The 16,520-nt window shown below is 46.4% G+C and overlaps 1 protein-coding gene across 1 annotated transcript in view; it reads right to left on the bottom strand.

Moving 5' to 3' along the window:
- Nucleotides 1-11,310: 11,310 nt before the first annotated feature.
- Nucleotides 11,311-16,520, bottom strand: part of MEGF9 (multiple EGF like domains 9) — a 91,957-nt gene continuing 86,747 nt past the window's right edge. Inside the window, exons 5-6 of the mRNA XM_048513450.1 lie at nucleotides 13,650-13,922; nucleotides 11,311-12,376 (exon numbers count right to left, since the gene is read on the bottom strand). Coding sequence (XP_048369407.1) covers nucleotides 11,922-12,376; nucleotides 13,650-13,922 — 728 coding nt within the window. The 3' untranslated portion in view covers nucleotides 11,311-11,921. The remainder of the gene's footprint in view (nucleotides 12,377-13,649; nucleotides 13,923-16,520) is intronic.

Raw genomic sequence — 16,520 nt, forward strand, 5'->3', positions numbered from 1 at the left:
GAAGCCAAAGAAGCCAGACTGGGAAAAGGCCCCGTGGAAACGTCTATAATTAAGAGGGAGCGGCCATTTTTCTTGAGGGCATCGGCTTCAGAGGTTGTTTTGGGCGCCATTTGGGTTAAGGGAAAGATGTGGCAAAGCGATGATCACACAACGGAGACGGGGAGTTTAAGAAAGGCGCCATATTAGCTCCGGGAAGGAGGGCAAGGTTATAAATGGGGCGCCATTTTGAATACCCGGAACCGGGAGGAGTCTGTGGAGGGATCCATGTTTATTGTGGGTAAATAGAAACGAAGGGCTGAGAACTATTAATACAGATCAAGACGAGAAGCCGGAACAAAACGAGCGAGGCTTTTTTTCTTGGCGCCCCCTCCGGAAGACATATTATTGCACTCAACATGCTTTTCCTTTTTACGTTGCATGCTTTAAAGTTATGTTATCTCTGACAACATCTGATCATATTAATTGCCAGCTTCCAAAAAAATGCACACTTTATCAGGGTTTTTTTTAAAATTATGCTAACTTGAAATGGTTGCCAATCTCCAGGTGGAACCTGGTGGAGTTGTCTGACAATTGCAACTAGTTTCTGGACTGCGGTGAGCTGCATTTTTCATGGCTCGGGGAAGTTATACAGGGCAAAGGTGTATCAGGTGTTTCATCCACATCCCATTGAATAGATGCTGTTTTATGAAATTGATTTCATCACTCTTTTGGCCTGCTAGGAGAAAGGAGAAATGGTTAGTCTCCATGCGAAACATATAAAATGACTTTTTGTGGCGTGTCTGAGCCTCTTTGGGCAGGGGAGCCGCTGGTGATGCTGCTGCCCTCCAGTGGCCAAAGGTGTGAATTACAAGCGCCCCCCCCCCCCCCACCACCACCACCACGCGGCATTTCTCAGGTTATAGTTGGTATAATGTGGCATGTATCTTTGGGCAGGGAAGACACGGCGGAGGGCTCCCCGACAGCGTGGTAACGCTTTCCGACATCGCGCCGACTTTCCGAGATCGTGCTGACTCTTCCTGAAAGCGTTGTAACGCGTTCCGAGATCGTGCTAACTCATCCTGAGAGCGTGGCAACTCCCTCCCGAGAGCGTTCTAACTCCTCCGAGAGCGTTCTAACGCTGAGAGGGCGTAGTGGCTCCTCCCGAGAACGTTGTAACGCTTCCGAGAGCGTGGCGGCTCCCTCCCGAGAGCGTTGTAACGCTCGTCAGAGAGCGTGGTGACTCCTCCCGAGAGCGTTGTAACGATCTCCGAATCCCGGTGGCTCTTTCCAAAAGTGTTGTAACCGTTACCACGCACTCGGGCAGCCCTCCGCCGTGTCTTCTCTGCCCAAAGAGACACGCCACATTATACCAACTATCACCTGAGAAATGCCGCGTTGGGAGGATGGGCGGGTTGCGCTTGTAATTCACACCTTTGGCCACTGGAGGGCAGCAGCACCCCAGCGGCTCCCCTGCCCAAAGAGGCTCGGACGCGCCACAACCTCGACGTGGGGCCTCGTGCGAAGGTGGCGCCCTAGGGGCTCTCGGCTACATCGTCCAAACGGGCTGCCCAGCTCAAAGAGGCTTGGGAAGATGGCGGAATCCCCCATAACATCCACGTGCGGTCTCGTGCGAAGGCGGCGGTCAGCGTGGCGTGGTCCAGGGAAGGGACGGAGGGGGCTCTCCCGAGCACTGTGGGGCAGATTCTCCTCTGCTGCGGCCCCCGATCAGGACGGGCGGGGGAGGGGGGGTCCCGGGGGAGCCAGGCGGGGGGGGGGCGGCTCTAAAGGCACCAATGACCTGGTGCAAAACAATTTTTGGGTCGTGGTGGGGTGGCCGCCCATGGGGGGAGGGGGCATCCAACTCAGGTTTTGCCCAGGGCTCCAGTTTGCCTCCTTACGCCCCTGATTCTGATTGTATATTCTTGCATAGCAGAGGTTGGTTTGATGGCCCTTGTGGTCCCTTCCTACTCTATGGTTCCATTTTCTTCTGTCCAATGCTGATGGACGTGGAAATGAACTTTCCCTGTGACTCATTTCAGTCACCTAAAGCCATTTGCTCGGTTTCAGCTAACATGCTGGTTTCATCAGAGATCCCAACTGATTTCTGATTGTGCCCAATACCGAGAACTGCACAACTAGAGCTCTGAGAAATCTGTGGGGTATGGACAATGCTATACATCCCTGCCTTGTAAAAAAAGGGTTCTTCTCTTCCAGACTCTTGAGTCTCCCAGCGCAGATGGCATCAGAGGGCTGTGGAAAAGCTGGGTGGGTGGGTGGGTGGGTTATGCTATCCTTTTGAGGCAATTAAAAGCCCTGCCTTCCTGCTAATCAGATTAGCATTGTTTAGCCTTATCTTAATTACTTGTACATTGCAAAAGATTAAATCCTTCTAAATCCTTCTACCAGCAAGTGGTTATTGGCAGGCAGAGTTCCAGCATTTGCAAGCGCCAGTCTTGGGGGGAGTTAGGGAAAAGGGATCCCCTGTTTTTGTTAATAAGCCGCTCAACTAAAAGTAGAGAGAAGTTCCAAAAGGATTGCTATTGGCTTTCCTTTCCTTAGGATGAGAGAGAGCATGCACAGTTGTGGTGACTTTGTAGTACTTTATTTACTAACTGGAAAGGCAGTCTGCAAGCATCAAATCCCAGAGAGCCATTGGTGCAGTTCCTAACTCCAAACTTCATTTGCCAGCTAACTCTTTCTAGAACAGGGGTCTGCAACCTGCGGCTCTCCAGATGTTCATGGACTACAAATCCCATCAGCCCCTGCCAGCATGGCCGTAGGTTGCAGACCCATGTTCTAGAACAGGGGTCTTCAAACTATGGCCCTCCAGATGTTCATGGACTACAGTTCCCATCAGCCCCTGCCAGCATGGCCAAGTGGTAGGGCTCATGGGAATTGTAGTCTATGAACATCTGGAGGGCCATAGTTTGAAGTCCCCTGTTCTAGAAACACTTAGGACCCTTCCCCCCAGCAAATGTATTGCAGGCTGCACTCAGGATAAAGTAACCTGCTTTCCTATTTTGCGTTCACATGTATCTGTGCATGCAGTGATTGGGGCCCACGGAAACAATGCAGATTGCCGTCGCACCTTCGCAAGGTGATGTGTCTATTTTTTTAAACTTACCTGTCATTGATGCATAGCTATGCAGGCATGCACAAATGAACCCCCACTGCCATGCTGACATCCAAAGGCGTGGGGGAGGGGGAATAGCACCCAGGCCCCACCCCCTGCTAGCAAGATTCAAATGTAAACTGCAAAAGAAAAAGCACTCCAATTTCTACCATGGACTGCAGAGGCCATCCTGATCTTGATAGGAGAACACCAAGGGAGCACCAGGGTTGCTATGCAGAGGAAGGCAACGGCAAACCACCTCAGGTAGTCTCTTGCCTTGAAAACCCTACTGACTAACCATACATTGGCTGCAACTTGAAACTTATTGTCGAAGGCTTTCACGGCCGAAATCACTGGGGTGGTGTGTGGTTTCCAGGCTGTATGGCCGTGTTCTAGCAGCATTCTCTCCTGACGTTTCGCCTGCATCTGTGGCTGGCATCTTCAGATCCTCTGAAGATGCCAGCCACAGATGCAGGCGAAACGTCAGGAGAGAATGCTGCTAGAACACGGCCATACAGCCCAGAAACCACACAGCACCCCAACTTGAAACTTGATGGCACATTACACACAAACAGACTGTTCCCAGTCAAAAGAGTCCTATGTACTCCACTACTCTAATCACTTCTCAGTTTTTGAAGGTGAGAGTTAACAGCTGGGTCGTTCCTGAATTGGCAGAAGGGAGTTCATCACCACCTGCGGGTATTAAGTGTTGTCAAGTTGCTTCTGACTCACGGTGATCCTACGAATCAATGCGATCACCACCTAGCAGAAACAGATTAAGCCAGTGTGATGTTTATCCATTTCAGCCTCGGTTGTACTAATGCCTTTATCTTGAGTGTTAAAAGAGCTGAACAAGTCTTGTAAGGCTATTATTACCTATTACAGTAATTGCTTTGGTGAGTGGTTACTGTGCTTATCTTGGGTGCATTTTAGCACACATTGGCCAACTACGCACAAGGCATTTGCTGCGCAATGGGGGCAAATGGGTGTCACCGTTGAATTTCTTGTATGGACGTATTTCCTCACGCCCCGCTTTCACTTTCTGTTCTCCCCACGGCAAGTGAAACACTTCCAGCATGAATTTAATTTTGCTTTGACACCAGAGTGGGCAGATTTCCCAGTGGGCAACAGCTTTGCCCTGGGCCTCTTCCCTCCTTTTACCCACAGCCAGCCCGCCTAGTCTCACCCCCCTACCACCACCACCTTCCTTGTTCTGTTTTGCTCGCCTCCCCCTTGCCCTCCTCTCTGTTACTGACTCCTTCCCGTTTCTCTAACCTTGTATCAATACATTGATCAGAGAGTTGGCTTTTGCATTTCTGCTGTGGATCCTTGGGGAAATGTAATCTGAGGCTGGAATCCCCTACCCATGCCTATCTCCCATGGAAACAACCCCCCTCCAAAAAAAAAGGAATGTTTTTAAAAAAGAGAAGTGTCTCTATGCGAAGGTGTGAAAGCAACCCGGATTCCAATTGCTGCCTGCACAGCACACATGTCAACAGGGAAAAAGAAAATGGGTTCCTTTATAAAGACTGCAACCCATTATATATTTGCCGTGCAGAATCAACCATTGCCTTGCCAAAAATATATACAACGGGTGGTAATATTCTCAGGCCCCCACCTTTTAACTTCTGTTGGACAAGGGCAGGGCCCGGTCACTTAAAAACCAAAAGACAAAGCCAGACTTTGCATAGATACAAATTATATACATTTATTTTTAATTGTTTTAAATAACATTCTTCTGTATAAATTCCAACATATATTCTGATCATACACCTTTGTCTTTTTTCAAACAAATGCATCTTGAAAGCTTCACGTATGCTTGGGATCCTGGCTGTAAAATATAACTGATGAACTGTATCTGAAGAAATGCAATTTATCTTCAAGTTGTAACCCCCTGCTGTTTTTATACGACTCAGAGACGTGAGTGGCGTTAAATTTAGAATAGAACGTTAAAAAAGATTTTTGCTCCAAGCTTTATTCTCAGATTATAACAGGATGTTATATCCCTTGGGCATGTCATGTGGGATAAAGATGCCAGATAATAAGGTGTCTTTTGGACCATTCTGCCGGGATTTTAAAATCATCGCACCTCCTTAAGAGTAGTATATTGTTTTGGCTGATCTAATGCTGCATCTTTTCCCCATACGATTTATGCTGTCTCTCTACAGTTAAACCTTGGTGCAGTTATTTCTAGCTATGATCGTTCAGGAAATATAAGATCCTGAATACGGCACCTCATTATTTCTCTTTGCTACGGAATAGAGTTATTGATTTACCTGGTCCATTTCTCAGGATTATGGAACACCTGTTTGGGAAAAAAAATGTTGTGGAAGCAAAACTCACCACTTGTATGGGTCATTCTATTCATGGATTGAGAGTGATTTATCATCCTGATTTGAGCGCATGGATTGAGCAAACTCAAAATTCCCCACAGATGTGTTTTAAGATCATAGCTGGAACAAGCTGTAAGGGCCATTATGTCTTAAGCAACCATGGACTAGCCATCTCTATTTCAATTTTCTCCATGGTCACATGGCAGCCCTACTGTTTCCTTACATTTTTTGTCAAATAGCATCCCTTAAAGTACGCATCTGCATCACAAACCCAAATGATTTAGCCTGTCATGGCTTTCCTGAGGGGACTGGGAATTTGGAGAGGATGCAGAGAACAGAAATAATGAAACACCTGGGTAACACTTACATGGGCCATTCTCATGCTGGACCCCGTCTTCTAGAGTTTTAATCTGGTTACTATTGTTGTCCAGTGAGTCCGGAGGCTGCGTTAGGCACAAACTTCTGTTGCTTCATAATAAACACGTACATCTTTTGTTTGCCATCACAATGCAGAAGCTTCAAATCAAAATCCGGTTATTAATGGTGTCCAAATGCTGGTGGCCTGGGCAAACTGGAGTTAATTTCCTCTCTACATCCAGGCTTTTAACAGTGGGAACAGTTTAGAACCCTGGCTTGTACAGGGAAACAACCCCCTATTCAGTGGTGGGATCCAAAAATGTTAGTAACAGGTTCCCATGGTGGTGGGACTCAAACTGTGGCGTAGCGCCAATGGGGCTGGGCAGGGCACGACGGGGGCGTGGCCGGGCATTCCGGGGGCGGGGCATTCCTGGGCGGGGCTGTGGCAAGGACGCAGCCGCTGCGCCGGTCCTTGGGCGGGAAACGAATGCACGGAGGCACAGGCTGCCACGCACGCCAGTGCACCTCCTGCTAGACTGCTTCAAGTTCTGCCGCTACTGCTGAGAGGAGGGGCGTAACTAAGGCAAAAATCACGTGGCAAAATCACCAATTAGTAACCCCCTCTCGGCACGCACAAATAATTAGTAACCTACTCTCAGGAACCTGTGAGAACCTGCTGGATCCCACCTCTGCCCCTATTTGCCCGAGCCCTGCATTTTGTACACCATAGAAAACCAGAGCCTGAATGGAGGCTTCCCAACTCAAAAGAACGTCAGCTATGCACCGTGCACCGGCAAGCAGCGACGTAGCGCCAACGGGGCAGGGTGGGGCACGATGCCCCAGATGTGTGCCTGCGTGGGGGCGGAGGACGCAGGCAAGCCCCGGGCGCAATTCCCCCTCGCTCCGCCCGCCAGCAAAGCAAGCAAGCCATACTCCTGCCTGTCCAAACTGAAGTTTGTCACAATGTCTGAATGTGGCCAACAACAGTGAGTTTTGTGGAGTCAAACATCTCGAGGCTGAAACTTCTGCGTACTTTTTTCTTCGTTCCTCCGAGCTTTTAATGCCCTCGTGCCAGGTGCTTTAGCATCCGTCCAGTATTTAACAGACAAGAACATCAACACGCGTGGAATATCCTAATTCTTAAATCAAACAACAACGCAAGCTCATACTTTTCCAGTTATTACACAGCATTAGAAATTCTTCACCATGAACTGGATGCCATACTCATTTAACCTTACAGAATCAGTCTCCCACTGATATAAAAACCAGGGGTTTTTTTATTGTATATCTTTCATTAAGAAGGAACACAACTGCCCTTTACAGTTACCAACAGTTCAAAACATACCTTGAGAAGTGCTATGTGCAAAGGAGCAAGCTGCGCACAGCACAGTGTATTAGTGTTCATGCGCATGCTTTCGTCCACATGTGCTCTGGAGGCAAAATGCAACCACCCAAGATACAGAGGTCGAGCTTCTAGAAAAACCCTTTAGGGGAGAGTGCTAAAGAATGCCAATTCACACCATTTTGAAACCATGCACCCCCCAAAAGTTAAGATGGGGACAAATCAGCTATTTATGAGGTAAACAAAACTCAGTTGTAAGTGGAGAGGGATTTTCAAGTGGTCTTCCTGTAACTTCCTAAACTCTTTTGCAATTCGTTGGTTCTGGTGGGTTTTCCGGGCTGTGTGGCCATGGTCTGGTGGATCTTGTTCCTAACGTTCCTGACAGACTTCCCTCTGTGATACACCTCTGAAGATGCCAGCCACAGATGCAGGCAAAACGTTAGGAACAAGATCCACCAGATCACGGCCACACAGCCCGGAAAACCCACCAGAACCAGTTGAATCCGGCCATGAAAGCCTTCTTTTGCAGTTCCTTCATCACATTCTGTAACTGCGGACAAGTGTACCAGATTGCCAGCCGTTTGGGATTGTCCTTTGAAAAGCACTACCTTAGGTAAAAGTGATTGGGGAAACATTCCTGCTGGGTGACCTTGGGCCAGTCACAGTTCTCTCAGAACTCTCTCAGCTCTTTTCCCTTCCTCTCCTCACAACAGACCCCTTGTGAGGTAGGTGGGGCTGAGAGTTCAGAGAGAACTGTGACTAGTCCAAAGTCACACAGCAGGAATGTCCCTTGAAAAGAGTGACTGGGGAAAGATTGTCCTTTGAAAAGCACTACCTTAGGTAAGAGGATGAGGTACGTTCTTTAGGCAAACATTTAAATGGCCTGTGGCAGTGGTTAGGCCTAACAAGCACGTTGGTAGTGTGTTTAATATGGGAGGGGGGATAAAAGCGGGGTCACTCTGTCTCTCTGATCCAGAAACTCCTTTCCCCAAATCTGATTTTATCACTCTTCTTCAGTGAAGACAATGTTCTCTGCCTATTTTCATTTACTCTTCATTTATGTTCCTACATGACAGGAAAAGCCGTATTAAGTCCTGTATTCTGACATAACAGACTGGTACCCTATGCAGCAAAATCTAGTTCTTATATGCTTTAGAGATGTATGGCTGGTCTCCCTTGAATTGCTGTCCCTTCTCCTTCATCATTAACAATGGGATTGAGGAATACTGTGGAGACACTAGAGGGAAAGGGCCGCTTTCTCTTGGATCCATTTTATCCGCACAACCTGTAAGCTCTGTGTGTCCCCAGGCCCAATGCAACAAAGTTCACAACTGAACAGGGATTTGAACTGTGGTCTCCCCAATTCTAGATGACACTCTAACCCCCCTGCCAGTAACCTGCGGCTCTCCAGATGTTCATGGGCTACAAATCCCATCAGCCCCTGCCAGCAACCTGCGGCTCTCCAGATGTTCATGGGCTACAAATCCCATCAGTCCCTGCCAGCAACCTGCGGCTCTCCAGATGCTCATGGACTACAAATCCCATCAGCCCCTGCCCCAGCAACCTGCGGCTCTCCAGATGCTCATGGACTACAAATCCCATCAGCCCCCTGCCCCAGCAACCTGCGGCTCTCCAGGTGTTCATGGGCTACAAATCCCATCAGCCCCTGCCAGCAATCTGCTGTTCTCCAGATGTTCATGGACTACAAATCCCATCAGCCCCTGAATTGTAGTCCATGAACATCTGGAGAGCCACAGGTTGCAGACCCCTGCTCTAACCACAATGCCATGTTGCTTTTATCAGCTCATGCCAGCAGCTACAGAAGTACAGAGTGGGCCCTCTGTCTTTCCTTGGTTGCTATGAGGCTCATAAGAAATCTCTACATTCTGTTCAGTCAATAAAGCTTTTTGGGGGATGTATGGAAGAATTCTGAAGTACGATAGTCAGAGTTGGAGCGGAATTCCACTTCCAGCAGAATTTGTTGCAATCCTCATTTGTTAAATGTCTCCACTGCTTGTTCAGAAAGGCATATGAAGCTGCAAACTTGTGAACCCCCTGGCATCCCATTTTCCTAAAATTGTACCCCCGTATTAGCAAACCCATTTGGAATTTTTCCACGTATCCCCAAATGCTCTGGCATGTACCACTGGGGGATACACAAACCCTAGGTTTGGAACCCGTGGTCTAGCGGAAACTCAACAGCAGAAAAGTACTCCAATCCTTCTCAGTATCCTTTTCATATTGGGAGAAGTATCCCTGCATATTGAAGAGATAGAAAAAGTGCAGAGAAGGGCAACGAGGATGATTGAGGGACTGGAGCACCTTCCTTATGAGGAGAGGCTGCAGCGTTTGGGACTCTTTAGTTTGGAGAGGAGACGTCTGAGGGGGGGGGATATGATTGAAGTCTATAAGATTATGCATGGGGTAGAAAATGTCGACAGAGAGAAATTTTTCTCTCTTTCTCACAATACTAGAACCAGGGGGCATCTATTGAAAATGCTGGGGGGAAGAATTAGGACTAATAAAAGGAAACACTTCTTCACGCAACGTGTGATTGGTGTTTGGAATATGCTGCCACAGGAGGTGGTGATGGCCACTCACCTGGATAGCTTTACAAGGGGTTTGGACAGATTTATGGAGGAGAAGTCAATCTATGGCTACCAATCTTGATCCTCTTTGATCTGAGATTGCAAATGCCTTAACAGACCAGGTGCTCGGGAGCAACAGCCGCAGAAGGCCATTGCTTTCACATCCTGCATGTCAGCTCCCACAGGCACCTGGTGGGCCACTCCGAGTAGCAGAGAGCTGGACTAGATGCACTCTGGTCTGATCCAGCTGGCTTGTTCTTATGTTCTTATGCATTTTGGGTAAGCATCCATTTTTCCATTGATCATGTCTGGTTGCCAAAAATTGACCAATGCTTCAACGATAAACATATCGATAATGAGGGGGCAGAGGGACAATGAGAAAAAACATGATGCAAACGAGCAAGGAGCATGATCAGTTTCAAGACAAAAAGTAATTCATATCATCAAAAGAGGAACCCTCAGTAAAGAACGGTTGGTGGAGACCCAGCTCCAACCATATTGCTATCTACATTTACAACTCTTTTAAGCAATACTTGCTTTTTTTTGTTGGTTTGGTTTTTGTTCTTTTTTACAATGCCATGAACTCCTGTACAGATAAAATCTAAAGGAATAAAATATGACTCGGGATATTTTTGTACAAATAGTTACAAATACAATGTCTTATCAATCTTTTGTTACATTCTGTACACATAATGCTTCTGCTCAGGAGAGGAGACTTGAGAGAAAGCTACCCCTGTATCGTTCCCCTTCCTTGAACTCAATCCAAGTTTGTTAAAGCTAAAACGGGATCCTTGCATTTTAAATAGCGTTGACATCTTGGGAGGAAGGCTGCAGAAAAGGAAGAAAGACGGACAAACCCTCTCTGACTTCATCAACAACCTCTTTCTTTTCTGCCCTGGGTGTCAAAGAAGAATTAAAATCTGGGGTGCTGTGTGGTTTCCGGGCTGTATGGCCGTGTTCTAGCAGCATTCTCTCCTGACGTTTCACCTGCATCTGTGGCTGGCATCTTCAGAGGATCTGATAGTAGGAATGGAAAGCAAGTGGAGTATATATACTGTGAGGTCAAAAGGTGAGGCCATCTGAATAGAGTAGCCTGGCATGTGAGTCACAAAGAAGTCTGTAACTTGTGAGTAACAATGAAGTTAGCAAGGTCAATAGGTGAATGCATCTGAATAGAAGTATCCTGGTCTTTGTTTCCTTCGATTGCTATTGTCTATAGTTGTCCTGTGTTTGTGTGGAGCTGATTAGTCACTGTCTTGATTCTAGAGTTTTTCAACACTGGCAGCCAAATTCTGTTCATTTTCATGGTTTCTTCCTTCCTGTTGAAATTGTCCATGTGCTTCTGAATTTCAATGGCTTCTCTGTGTAGTCAGACGTAGTGGTTGTCAGAGTGGTCCAGAATGTCTGTGTTCTCAAATAATATTTTGTGTCCAGGTTGGTTTATCATGTGTTCTGCTATTGCTGATTTTTCTGGCTGAAATAATCTGCAGTGCCTTTCGTGTTCTTTGATTCGTGTCTGAGTGCTGCGTTTGGTAGGCGAACCTCAGGAGAGAAAGCTGCTAGAACACGGCCATACAGCCCGGAAACCACACAGCACCCCAGTGATTCTGGCCGTGAAAGCCTTCGACAATACAAAGAATTAAAATCCTTGATTGCTGTTGAGTATGCGTTGGGATGCTTTTAGCCAATCCGTGAAACCAATACGACCCCATTTTCTGTTTTGTTTTAAATGGCAAAACTATCAGGCCATGAAATAAATAGCAAAACCATCAGGACATGAAATAGAGCACCATCTCTGAATTCACTTGGTCACCTTCCGCCTTTTAACGCAGGAGCTTAAAAATTAAGATTCCAGAACAAACATTGCTTTTGATCAAGTATGAGATGATGTCTTGGTATGTCTCCATCGTCGTTCTATATAAAAATATATTTCAGAGCAGCCGCCCCCCTTTTAAATACAAGTTATTGTCCATAATGCCATTTTGATGGGAAATTCTGAACCCAACACAATATTTACCTGAAACTCCTCTAGCATCTCTGCTGCCCAGCCCTCATTGGCTGCTAACAAAGCGTTGCCATGCCAACACTGGGGAAGTACTCCGTTTTCCTTGTCTGGGACAGTTGCATCATTGAGCGGTACTTCCCCCAGTGAACACTACATTAATTTGCTCCACGTAGGGGCTTCAAAGTAAATTCTTTTAGTTTTGTTGTTATGCCTTGTAGTTATGCATGGGAGTGGTTAACGTCAGCTGACCGTTGGGGGCTACCTCATTCCCATCATCCTCCAACAAGCCGGAGACATCCGCGTTGGGAATGCTGTCATGGTAGCTGCTAAAGCTAATATTGTCTTCCTTGAGCTCAATAGTCCAAAAAGGGGCATTCAGTTTCCGGTTCTGATACTCCCGGTACATGTAGACTGCCCCCACGAAGCCCATCAGCAGAACCACCAAAATAATGATGACCGTAAGAATGATGATGTTGAACTGAGTCCACGAGACGTCGGCTAGCGTAGAGGTGCTGTTATCAGAGGAGCTGAAGGGATAAACCGATGGTACCATTGTCTGGATGAATGTACTGTTGACGGCTATCGTTGGGACAGTTGTAGCCACGCTGACGTTTGGAGATGGAGGGATGAGTCCTCTACCTTCTGGACCAGGTGTGGGTTCTGCAAGGTTTTTTTTTTTTTAAAAAAAAAAAACAAGACAATTTAGAAGAAGAAGAAGAAGAAGAAGAAGAAGAAGAAGAAGAAGAAGAAGAAGAAGAAGAAGAAGAAGAAGAAGAAGAGAGGAGGAGGAGGAGGAGGAGGAGGAGGAGGAGGAGGAGGAGGAGGAGGAGGAGGATTTATATCCCCTTTCTCTCCTGTAAGGAGACTTAAAGGGGCTGACAATCTCCTTGCCCTCCCCCCACCACAACAAACACCCTGTGTGGTAGGTGGGGCTGAGAGAGCTCCGAGAAGCTGTGACTAGCCCAAGGTCACCCAGCTGGCGTGTATGGGAGTGTACAGGCTAATCTGAATTCCCCAGATAAGCCTCCACAGTTCAAGCAGCAGAGCGGAGAATCAAACCCGGTTCCTCCAGATTAGAGTACACCTGCTCTTATCCACTACGCCACTGCTGCTCAGTGCCAGTATAAGTACCCCCATCGCCAACATAGATGCCACCTATGCTGTGTCAAGTGGCGTTTACGCCAGAGACAGGGTCATGCCAATTCCACAACCCTTTCATTCCCCCTCCCCCCGCCCGGACTACACTGTTAGAGCCCTACCGATACATGATGAAGACAGATACCACCAACAGAGCGACAGCTAGTACGGGGGCCACAGTCTGCACCCCATGTGATACATGCACCATTCCAAACAATTGTTTGCAAATACTGCTCATATGATTTGGATTGTAAAGTGGATGCCTTTACATTCCAAACTTTCCTATGATATATATCATCTTGGTGTTAAATCAGCATTGAAGGAATTAGCATCCATACTCAGGGGACGCCATTTACATGGTTTATCCATGACAGATCTCTTGAGGGTCTTACATTTATTTAACAAGAGCCACAGGGCCTAATGACTTAAATAGAGGAATGTATCACAGAGATGGAATATAAACTTTAGTCTCCCTGTTTTTGCAGGCTAATGTTCCTCCAAGCTTTGACTGACTATTATAGAGGGATCAATAGAAAGATATGAAAGTCATGCCTGTAGTTTCTCATCTATGGAGCTAATGGTGGTATTGCAAGTCTTTCAAACTCACTACAAAAACACCGCACTGAAAATAAACCCTCACAGCACAGCCCTGTTTAATGAAAATCAGTATGTCGTCACCACCCAAACTAGATTTAACAGAATCATTAGATGATCCAAGCACAGATCTCTCCTAACCCACATAGTTTCTGCTCTTGCCAAGGATACTCTAAATATGAATGGCAGAAGACGACATCACCTTTCCTGGTGCAGTTTCCTCCTTCGGGATTTCTGACGTAACCTTCCTGACACGCTTCACAGCGGAACCCAGCCGTGTGGTAGAGGCAGCCGATGCATTCTCCCGTGTCTGGCTTGCAGACTTGTGGTGTCCGTGCCGGGTCAACGTTCCCATTACACTGACATTTTATGCAGATGCTGTCAGAGTTGTAGTAGCCGTTGTCACACTGGGTGCAGAGGGCACCCGTGTAGCCAGGTTTACACTTGTCACAGGTCGGTGTGTGGTGACCAGACCCTGCAGGAGGAAAAAACAAAACCGTTGGCAGAATCCGGCACGCTGCCCCAATTCTTTAGTTGCCAAACTGAACGTAGGAACCTGCTGTACACAGAGTCAAATCGCTGATCCGTCTATTCATTTATCCAGTTTTTTAAAACCTTGCACTTTTTGTTTAAAAAAAGTATTTCCGGAGGGAGCTTATGGTAGTGGTAGAAAATGCTGTTTAGTCTCATCTGGCATATGGAGACTCCATAGAGGTTTCGGGGCAGGAGACAAACAGAGGTGGTTTGTCATTGTCTGCCTCTGCATAGCAACCTGGTATTCCTTAGTAGTTTCCCATCCAACTCTGGTATTCCTTAGTGGTCTCCCACCCAACTCTGGTATTCCTTAGTGGTCTCCCACCCAACTCTGGTATTCCTTAGTGGTCTCCCATCCAACTCTGGTATTCCTTAGTGGTCTCCCACCCAACTCTGGTATTCCTTAGTGGTCTCCCACCCAACTCTGGTATTCCTTAGTGGTCTCCCACCCAACTCTGGTATTCCTTAGTGGTCTCCCACCCAACTCTGGTATTCCTTAGTGGTCTCCCACCCAACTCTGGTATTCCTTAGTGGTCTCCCATCCAACTCTGGTATTCCTTAGTGGTCTCCCATCCAACTCTGGTATTCCTTAGTGGTCTCCCATCCAACTCTGGTATTCCTTAGTGGTCTCCCATCCAACTCTGGTATTCCTTAGTGGTCTCCCATCCAACTCTGGTATTCCTTAGTGGTCTCCCATCCAACCTGGTATTCCTCAGTGGTCTCCTATCCAAGTATTAATCAGGGCAGACCCTGCTTAGCAGCCAAGATCTGATGAGAGTGGGCAGCCAGAGAGAGCCAGGTCAAGGAAAAGCAGCAAACCCAATCCCCTAAAAAAAAGTAACACCCGCTGCATAAAAACCAATAAAATCAGCAATGAGGTCATTAATGAAAGCAGAAAGGAAAAAAAATAAAACTAGCATTGCTCTAATTTAAACCAGCAATAAATGAGCAAAAAAACCAACAAAAATAAAAAAGACCAATTATCTAGGTTAAAACCAACAATAAAGAACCAATGTATAAAATAATGATTAGAGCAGCACATGCAGTGTTAGCGTTGGGCTGGAAAGATAACAAGAAATGGAGTCTCAAAATGGTTAGAATATATTTGGGAACAAATACAGTTAGAAATTTTCGAGAGACTGGCAAAAAATACACTATGGCAAGAGAAATTAGAAGATATTATGAAATTATGGACATTGTATGAGAAATGGATGGAAGAAGCCAGATTTAACGAAGAACTATGGAACAAGAGAATAAGAAGAATGAACCTTCTGCTGCTTGCTTGAATAACCAATGAAAAGAAGGAGGGGAGGGGGGAGAAAAAGGAAAAATGTATAGTTTGAATAAACATATTGAATGTAACAAATACAACAATATTCTATACAATAAAAAATTATTTTAAAAAACCCAACAATAAAAAAGTCAGAAAAAGGAAGGAAAAAAACAATAATACAAGGCAAGATGAAAACGTCAACAAAAGGCGTGGGAACATTAAGATGCCTTGACTGGATGCTTGAAAAGACCATAGGCTCAGTACTGAACGTCTGTGGGAAGGGAGTCCTGAAGTCTTGCCATAGAAAAGTCCCTATCCCCATTCACCCCCTTTGGTTTGCAAATTGGGGCAGAGAGTGAGAGCCTTGTGACGTTCATCTTAGCTATGGTACACAGCCCTGACAGAGTTTGATAGGCATAATGAGAACTAAGCAGGGTACATACACAAAAAAGACACGCGCCCACCTCTTGCTAAATGAAAGCCATGCAGGGGAAGGTGGACGCAGGCGATCTCTCAAATGGGAAATAAGGACATGGGGGTGGAGAGAAGACAGAGCTAAAATGAAAGCAGGAGAAGAGACGATGTATCTCAAAGTGGACAGGAGAAATGTAAATAGAAGACAAGAAAAAAGAGGAGGCTCGTGTATAGGACAAAAAGTAGAGAAACATGCACACAACCACAAGCTGAGCTAACTGTGCTACTCTGAGACATACTCTCTGATCATAGTGGCTGAATTTAATTCCTCTAGTGCCGTGGTGGCGAACCTTTGGCACTCCAGATGTTATGGACTACAATTCCCATCAGCCCCTGCCAGCATGGTCAATTGTAGTCCATAACATCTGGAGTGCCAAAGGTTCGCCACCACGGATCTAGTGGATGACTTCTACCTTCAGCTTCCCCCACAAAAAGAACCTACAACGTTAATTACAATCAAACACCGTAAGTGCATTCAACTCATCGATTCCAACCAGTAGTATCAACGAAACAGGACAAAGGAACCAAAACCAATCTTATTGTGACCCACTAAACAGTTACCTTTAGAGCAAATATATTGTCAGATTATGCCAGATGCACTTCTAGGGAGTTCTAATTTAGGAGTGGCGGTTGTTAAGGATCTTTCGTGAGCTCCTACGTCATGAGCTCTTACGTCAGAACAATAAGAGTTCCTGTGACAAAGGCCCTCTAGGCAGGTTCATATGGGAAGAGAGGGTCCATCAGATACTTTGGATCCAAGCTGTTTAAGGCTTTCAGATTCCAAACTAGCAC

The sequence above is a fragment of the Sphaerodactylus townsendi genome, linkage group LG12 (assembly GCF_021028975.2).
Source record: "Sphaerodactylus townsendi isolate TG3544 linkage group LG12, MPM_Stown_v2.3, whole genome shotgun sequence".
NCBI classification, from domain to species: domain Eukaryota; kingdom Metazoa; phylum Chordata; class Lepidosauria; order Squamata; family Sphaerodactylidae; genus Sphaerodactylus; species Sphaerodactylus townsendi.